Below are 9,388 nucleotides of genomic sequence, written 5' to 3' on the forward strand. Positions count from 1 at the left end.
GGGGGAGAGGAAGAATAGACATATAGCATCATCAGAAATAGAATCAGAATCATCGCCTCATTTCACCTCAACGACTGACCCACAGACCTTTGGATACTGACCTCTGACCTGGAACTGGACCTTGACTTCATTCTCTAGCTTTTAGTTTGTAGACTACACACAAGAACGATTTTGTTTGCTGTTTGTTGTAACAAAAGAAAGCGCTACAAAAGTACCTGGACATAAAAAATTTAACGATCCACGATGAATATCGATATGCGATAGCGATCAGTGTTGGTTAAGTGTTTAAACATAGAGCCCCCTCCCCCATAGAGTACCAGCTGCAGGCAGAACCGCAGAGCCGCAGAACACCGAACACCCAAAAGAACTTCCCATTGATTGTATAGATTATAGAGCCATATGTATATTGCTTAAAGATATTTAAAAGATATATAAAGTTAAAGATCCAATGTAATATATGTGTCTGTCTTTCCACCACAAGCCCCACAAGAGAAAAAACAAGCAAAAAAAAACAAAAAGAAAACTCCCACAAACTGTGCTAAAAAAAAGAGAACCCCTAAGAAAGAAAGAAAGGACGATAAAGAGAGAGTGTTGTTATTTGAAAAGAGAGTCCCAGATGTTATTTGTGTGGTTTTGACCAGAGCAAAACCGTACGGGAAATAGATCTAGCCGACTACTACTACATATAAGAAGAGAGCAAAAAGAGGAACAATCCAATCCAAACCAATCAAGCAAAAAACAGAAACCCATGTGTAACTGATAAGCTATAATGGAAACCCTGACAAAACGCAGCTCCCATGTGTATCCTGTATCCGTATCTCTAACTGTCGCTGTAACTGTAACTGTAACTTTAACTCTTACTTTAACTGTAACTGTAACTGTATCTTGTATATCTCTAACTGTCTCTGTAATCCATCTCCGAACCGATCCGATCCGATCCGATCCGACCAGAACCGAAATCACACACAGAAACCACATAAAAGAACTACAATAAAAACTCAAATTTAATATCCAATAAACTTAGTCTTTCCTCGGGGATGAAACTCTATGGTTTCCATCGAACGATCGATCTGTCGGCTACTGTCCGAACAACGTCATCTGGCCCCTGGGGGCCTGCACCAGGCGGGGGACCCAACCTCCAACCTGACCTGCCTCTGCCTCTGATTGTTTACCCGAGATTATTTTCGTTCTTGGCGCGTGGCTCGGCGTGGGCGTGGGACAATCGTTTGGTTCTGCCACGAACCACGATCCGCTCCGCTCCGATCGCCCGATCACCGATCGTACCTGATCTGCATCGCTGACGCGGCTGACTTATAAACAGACGATGACATCATGTCTCTTTTTCTCTCTCTCTCTCTCGGCTATGCTGTGTCTCTCTTGCAAGCCTGGGATCTCACTTTCTGTCTGCCCGAGGGTGTGCGATCAGTGACTGTTCAGTTGGAGGCAGCAGGCCCCACCATCCCTCTGGCTGCTGGCTTTCTGTTCTGCTGCTCTGCTGCTCATATGCATAAGTTGAAGGCTCGATCGTTTCTGCGGCGCTTGAGATTGAGGCTGGGACTGGAGGCTGCTGCTGCTGCTGCTGCTGCTGCTTGGGTGATTAATGCTCCCCCCGGCCATGATTAATGCCTAATTGCTTATTGAATGTCATAACAGTAATAACAAAAAGAACGAAACAACAGAACATGCCTCCAAATCCTTCTCAATGCAAAATGTGTCATAGATTGGGTCACCAATTCGATGGGCGATGATTCGATGGGAGCCTCTTGCTAGCCCTTACTATACAGCATCCGGCTCTGCAGTTAGTCATCCTACTACAAATACTCCAGCCCCCTAACGATTTCAGGGCTCAGTCTTTGTAGGCTTAAGGGTTCGATAACGCTTAGGGTTCCATTAATCCTGAGTTCCGATGCCCTCAAGCGAAGACAGAAACTCTAATCAACCTCGGGGGTCTGCCGGCAGCACCTGCAGGACCTACACGTAAGAAACAGATTGTAGACTTTCTTTAAGTAGAATATGATGGAAGAACCATTGGAGGAGATATCGTGCTAAGCGTCATCAGGGTGAACCGTTTCAATGTCCAAGAAATCTGTGATATACGAAAACTGAAATACGAGCCAAAGAACCGATCCGAGCGAGCACTGCTCTGATAAATTATGGCATTTAATCGCATAAAACATCGTCAATAAATAACAACAAAAACGCATTATCATTGAGTTAACTATTAGCAATCACAGTACAGAAACACACCGTACAGTCACAGGTACTGGTACGGTCACAGGCACAGGCACAGGCACAATCGTGTTTGTATTTGAATTTAGATAGAGTCTTACATGTGTTGCAGCATGGGGTATTTATAGTCGTGCGTTAAGTGAAAAATTATGCCACCAAAGCCACAAAAGCAACGACAAGTGCGATTGTGATGAATGGGAAATGTCTTTCGGGGGCCGAAAGGCTCAAGATTAGCGACAGTCAGTGCCCCACACCACAGCGCGGCACACCGCCTCTGACCATCAACGTCGACCTGCTGTCTGCCAAGGTTCTCCTGCTTCGAGGCTCTTGGTGCTCTTGGTCGGTCGGTCGGTCAGTCGCTCGGTGACTCAGTCAATAAGACAGTCGCTGACTGAAGGTCGTGTCGAGATTGAAAGGCATGGCCTGGTCGGGCACTGGACAGCAGGATGGACGTTTCACCATCATCAGGTGGAGTGCAGTATCTGCAAAATATTTGAAATTGAATCAGGAATGCGTTTCGGAAAACTTCCAAATTAATGGACTTGGTGTATATTATCAAACACACATAAGGAATCTTTTTTAAAACGAAGGCAATAAATGAAACACAAAATAAACCTTTTCTATTCGAGAAAGCAATCGAATATTGAAAAAATTCTCAATGCAGAAGTTTCCATGATATAGGCATAATTTCTTTTGTCATCAAACATCAACTATTTTCATTGGAGATCATTCAATTAACGTCTTCCAAATTTGGTTTCTCCCCTCTTTAGCGTATTTAAACATAAATTCTTTTCATTGGAGATCATTAAAGGATCTTCTCATAAACGTTTTGTCTGCCGCTTCTTCGGGCGTTAAAAATTAACCATTTATTTATTCAAAAAAAACATTTGCAACTTCTTAAAACTATTTTCTTTAAGAAAACATAGATATGTTAATATTTTCAAAATTCACAAAGCAAACTCCTATAAACATCATTTAGGGACTCCCAGGTTCCCTTAGGAAACTTCTTATAAACTAGTTGTGCGCCTCATCTTTTGACTTAGACAATGACCACAACGATGGCATTCCCCAGAATATCGTCAGGAGACTGAACTTGCGAAATGTCCCGATGCTCGACTCAAGTCTGTCCCACTTATGCATGGAGATTTGGCCCGGAATGGCCAACTTTAAATTGACATGGACAAATTCAATGGAGACTGCTATGCATCTGCGGCAGTGTTCCTGTGGGGTTTTCAAATACGTTTGTATGAGCAGCAAAAGGAAACGTAATCTAAAGGCCGAATCCAAAATAACCTATACGAATCTTGGGATTATTGCAATTCTGAAGAGTATTCTATCCTGAAATGATGATCTTTATATTTTCCTAGAAATTCTCTAGTTTTCAACAGATAACCTCGAAAATAATTTCAGACATTATTTCAGGGTCACAAAATATATCAGAATGGGCGCGCGCATGGGCAGCAGCTGTCTGCTGTCCCCCCCTATCTCCCTCCTGCGTGTGCAACCGTTGCACGCGTGTGATTAATGTGTCTGCACTTGACGCACATTCTTGACGCACACATGTACAATTTACATACTTACAACATGCCTCACGTTGATGGCAGAGCGTTTTGTCTCACCAAATGGTCCGTAACAAACACCAGCGGGAGGCGTGGGGCAGGGTGCACAGGTAACACGTTGCACGTTGAGGAGAGAGATGAGTTGTAGTGGCACGATCGCGGGCATTAGGCAGGCCCGTCAATCAGAGTTTGCCTCAGTTAATCTGTCAGTCAGTCAGTCACTGGGTCAATGGAGGTGCAGCAGAAGGTCAGGCTGCTGGTGGCGGCCCGTGAGCAAAGCTCTACCTTTTGTTTGTGCAACGCCCACGTGAACGGGGGAACGGGGCAACACGAGGGTAACGTATTAATTCCAATGGATATGGATCCACGTAACACCTGAAATTTCGCGAAATTCGCGCATACCCTTTCGCAGCCATGGCCGCCATCTTGAAATGGCGTTTAACGTGCCTCTGCGGCGGCGTCGACTGAGATTTTAGGCATCTACAAAAAACCAATTAACGCCAATTAATAAATTAATGCACATTAATTCGAAATTAATAAATTTTGTTCTGTTCTTTTTTTTGAATATTACCAAGCCCAACAGATTAACATAACAATTACTCATACGGATTATCTCCGGTTTTTTACTTTTATTCGATACTTTTAACCAGAAAAATAGTTGGCGCCAAAAAAAAAGAGTGCTCCAACTAGAGAAAAAGAAACTTTATATCGAATCGCCTGTGTATGTCGTTTTTATTAATTTACTTCAATATCAAAATGAAAATCAAGTGAGAATAATAAATAAATAATAAATATAATTAATAATATAGTAGTTAATTTAAATTTATAGACAATTTTCCATAGCTTCTGAATAGAGATTAAAATAATACTATAATTTTCGATTTGATGTTTTGAAAAAACGCGCTAAGGCATTGCTATAGATGATCGCCGATTTTTTTAAATATCAATTTACTCATATATCAATATATGAATATTTATATATATTGAACAACCGCCTGGGTGACCGCCAGGGTGACCGCTTACGGTATTTTTAATACTTTTCGATATTTTTTGAGGTCAAAATTGAACCTACGGTATATTTACGGTATATCGGTATATAATGGCATATTTTTGTGAATTTTATCAATCTATTAAATGTAATTTTCAAAGGTATATCTAAGAAGAAAGGGTATAGGAACATCCATAGGTAAGTTTTTGGAATTACGTTTATCATTTATTCCAATAGATTGCATTTAAATCATTTTCGCTCATTCACTTTCAAACAATTTCTATTTGGCGCGCACCTCTCGTATCCAGTCGATAGTATCGATGTCCGAACTTGAATCGGGTAGGGACCTCCTTTATCCAGTTGACAGCAATGTTGCTCATTCCATGGCGTGTAAACCATGTTTTAGTCAAAATACAATACATGCAAGAACTTAAAAGTAGTTAACCTTGTAAAAATGTATTCGTCAATGGGATAAATTTAAGTGGGCAAAGCTGAGAGATCTATATAGCTTGTAATATTCGACGGAAGATCTCAATGGCTTGTAATTTTCTACGGAATATCAAAATCGATGAATACGTATAATAGAACTTGAATTCGACAGTATATTTACGGTATATTTTTTTTAATGAATCGGAATATTTCTGAATATCGGACGATATATTTTAACGATAAGTCCGCGGTCACACTGCCTACCGCACCCGCATCCGCATTGTTGCTGTTTTGGTCTTGGCGCGACATTTTGTTTTCACGTTAGGGAAAATGTAAGTCCGGACATGGCCCAATACTCGCCACGCCAGTGCCTGGCCACGCCCGGAGCCTCCGACTTTGGCTTCCCATTCGCCCCGTACGCCATCCAGGAGCAGCTGATGCAGGAGCTCTTCTCGGTGCTGGAGCGCCGAAAGGTGGGCATCTTCGAGAGCCCCACGGGCACTGGTAAATCCCTGACCCTAACATGCGGGGCCCTCACCTGGCTGCGCCAGCATGAGGAGCTGGTTCGCTCTGAGCTGCTACAGCGCATCGTCGAAGTGGAAAAGAAGCTGGACCGCCTGCAGGCAGCCAGTGCCCAGGCGGAGGACTGGATCAGTGCCCAGAGTGAGTCCCGTGAGCAGCAGGTGGAACTTCAGCAACTGAACCACCTCTGCTCGTTGCTGGACAAGCGAGAACAACAGCTGGTGGTGATCAGGGAGCGAACCAAGGAAAGGAAAAAGCATCAGAAGTTCAGGACAAGACCTAAGCCCGAAGAGGAACAGCAGGTGGACAACGAGCATCCCTCCGACGCGGATACGGATTCCGACTCGGACCACGAGCTGGGCGACGGCCCCGAGGAGCAGTCCGAGGATCGCTACCGACCCGTGCAGATCTTCTTCTGCAGCCGCACTCACTCGCAGCTTGCGCAGATCGTGGCTGAGCTGCGAAAGACCCCACACGGGGCGTGGGTGCGCTGCGTCTCACTGGGCTCCCGACAGCAGCTGTGCATCAATCCGCAGGTGCGAAAGCTCAGAAACGTGGGCCTGATTAACGAGCGCTGCCTGGACATGGCCCGGAGCAAGGCAACGGCCAATCCCAGCAAGAAATCCCGTCTCGCCACTGAATCCTCCGCCTCGCTCAGTCGTTGCCCCTTCAAGGCGCCCGCGAAGGTGGAGAGCCTCCGGGATGTGGCTTTGTGCGAGCCCCTGGACATCGAGGAACTGGCTGTCGAAGGCACCGCATGCGGTGGCTGTTCCTACTACGCCTCTCGATCAGCCCAGGACGACGCCCAGCTGGTGCTGCTGCCCTACCAGCTGCTCCTGCAGCGCTCAGCCCGCCAGCAGCTGGGTATCGACCTGCGCGGCTCCGTTGTGATCGTCGACGAAGCGCATAACCTTCTCGACTCGATTGCCCAGCTTCACGGCTCGGAGCTGACCCGCTCCCAGCTGGAACTGGCCCGCGACCAGGTCTCCGGCTACAAGTTGCAGTATGCGCGCCGCCTTAGCACCCGCAATCTCCTGAGGATCAACCAGCTGCTCTTTGTGCTGCGCCGTCTGCTGAAGCTGCTCGAGCCCAAGGCTGGAGCCACGTCCGTGCGGATGCTGCGCACCTACGAGCTCTCCTCCGAGGGCGACTTCGACAACATCGATCTGCACGCTCTGCTGGAGTTCTGCGGCCGCACGCGGTTTGCCCAGAAGGTGCAGGGCCATGCGACCCGGGCCCAGAGAGAGCCGCGTCCCAGCGAGAACCAGCGTCCCGGCTCCAGTCGCCAGACGCTACTGCAGCACCTGGTCACGCAGCATAAGACGCTAGGAAAGCAGCCCCATGGAAAGCGCAAGCTGGCCGAGACCCATGCAGAGGGAGAAGAGGAGCTGCAGATGGAGAAGAAGAGCAGCGGCTCCGCTCAGGTTGCACCCTCCCCCATTCGGCCTTTGTTGGCCTTCATCGAAACGCTCACCAGCAGTGCGGCAGATGGAAGGGTGCTGCTCAATCCTCAGGTGGGAATGGTCAAGTATTTGCTGCTTGATCCAGCCGAGCACTTTGCCGACATCCTCTCGGAGGCCAGAGCGGTGAGTGGGCTTCGTGTGGGTTTATTTTATCAACTAAATAATCTTACTGTCTTGTGCAGATTATCATTGCTGGCGGAACGATGCAGCCCACGCAGGAGCTAAAGGAGCAGCTGTTCGCCCGCTGCCCAGAGCGACTGGTGGAGCGCTTCTATAGCCATGTGGTGCCGCCGGATGCTGTGCTGCCGTTTGTCGTGGCAAAGGGACCGACTGGGGCCAGCCTCTGCTTCAGCTATGCTCAGCGTGGGACTCCCGCCATGGTGGGTGGCAACTCTTATTCCTCACTCCAGACCCACTATAATCCACTCTTACAGCTCAAGGAACTGTCGATGGTGCTGCAGAACCTTTGCAATGTCTTGCCCGGGGGCGTTGTCTGCTTCCTACCCTCGTACGAGTACCTGGACACGGTCCACACCCACCTGGAGCAGAGCGGTGGCCTGGAGAACATTGCCCGAAAGAAGCGCATCTTCCGCGAATCCTCTGGTGCCGCAGATCAGCTACTGCAGCAGTATGCAGAGGCTATTGCTGTCCCCAAAGGAGGGGCACTTCTGCTGGCCGTCGTTGGTGGAAAACTGTCCGAGGGACTGAACTTTGCCGACGACCTGGGACGGGCCGTGCTCGTTGTGGGCCTGCCCTATCCGAATCGAAATGCGCCGGAGCTGCAGCAGCGGATGCGTTATCTGGATGAGCGTCTGGGCTCCGGCGCCGGCAACGAGTATTACGAGAACATCTGCATGAAAGCGGTCAACCAGTGCATCGGCCGCTCTGTTCGTCACATCCGGGACTACGCATGTGTCTTTCTGCTCGACGAGCGCTATGCCAGCGCCCGGATCCGGGAGAAGCTACCGGAATGGATAGCCCGACACATTCTCGAGCCCAACGGCGTTGCATTTGGTGCTGTCCAAGCACGCACCGCCCGCTTCTTCAAAAACAGATGAAGCGCATTTTTGTTTATTTCTTAAATCGGAGATCTAATTTAAGAATTTAATTTATTTAAATATATGCACATATCGATTAATGGCGGAAAGTGTTTCTACCAATCGATAGCGATTAGTTCTTAGAGATGTGCAGATGTGACACCATTTTTCCAAAAGAGGGAGCCCAGAGTTGTCCCTACCTAACATCGAATGTACCGTGTATTTACAAGACTTCTTTTCGCTCTAGTGGTGGGTTCCCATAATTTTCGTGATGATATCCGCAAATTATATTTTTACTCTTTAGACCTTTATTTTGTTACTTTATTGAATAAAGGATACGGTTTGAACTTACTTCTGCGTTTTAAGACAAAACGTTCCATTTTTAGGTGCTCCCGTTTTCGTAAACTTATTTCACATATTATCATGTCTTGTTAAACGCACAATTAGTGTATTGCGAGCGCAAAATCCTCTTTTATGTGTAACATCTGAATCATTGATAGCAAAATCGTGCAGCGTCAGCTGTTTGCCCGAAAACTCAAAGTATTGTTGCACTAACCAATTATTTCAAAAAACAAATTTCAGGTTTGGTAAAACAACAACTTTTTATGAAATAGGCAACAGCTAAATTGCGCTGACAATGGTGTCCATTATATGAGGATGCAACGCTAAGTTATCTTTTTTTTCATTTTGCTGTTAATATTCGGGTTGTTAATTTCAGCGAGGAAAATGCCTTTTTCGAAAGTATCGATATTTATTTACGGTATATTTAGAAAATTTCTGTATATTTTAGACTTGACTGTTTAATGAGGTCTTCTTACCTCGGTATCGGGATCTGGATATATATACAAGCAACTGATCAAATGCATGAATACGTCTAAAACATATCAATTTGAGAAAATGTATGATCCGGTTGATAAGCAACAAGTCTTCAAATACCAGCCACATTGACGTGACAACATTGCGACAGTTTGTTGTTGAACTTTTTTGTGTTAACCTTGTTTTAGACAAAACACAATAATAGTAAGGACTAAAAACTAGCGAATCTTATAGAAAATGCATTCATTAATGGGATTAAATTATGTTCAAGGGAGGGTACTAGCTAGCTAGTAATATTCCACGGAATATCAAAAACGAAGAATATTGATTGATCTTGGATAATTC

At 46.1% G+C, this 9,388-nt stretch overlaps 1 protein-coding gene across 1 annotated transcript; it reads left to right on the forward strand.

The window, feature by feature from the left end:
• Positions 1 to 5,455: 5,455 nt before the first annotated feature.
• On the forward strand, positions 5,456 to 8,578 carry LOC108153140 (ATP-dependent DNA helicase DDX11). The gene is made up of 3 exons (XM_017282939.2): positions 5,456 to 7,313; positions 7,373 to 7,570; positions 7,625 to 8,578. Exons 1-3 carry the CDS (start codon positions 5,550 to 5,552, stop codon positions 8,246 to 8,248), a joined length of 2,586 nt encoding a protein of 861 aa, XP_017138428.1. The 5' UTR covers positions 5,456 to 5,549; the 3' UTR covers positions 8,249 to 8,578.
• The last annotated feature ends 810 nt before the right edge of the window (positions 8,579 to 9,388 follow it).

The sequence above is a fragment of the Drosophila miranda genome, chromosome XR (genome assembly GCF_003369915.1).
Source record: "Drosophila miranda strain MSH22 chromosome XR, D.miranda_PacBio2.1, whole genome shotgun sequence".
Classification (NCBI taxonomy): domain Eukaryota; kingdom Metazoa; phylum Arthropoda; class Insecta; order Diptera; family Drosophilidae; genus Drosophila; species Drosophila miranda.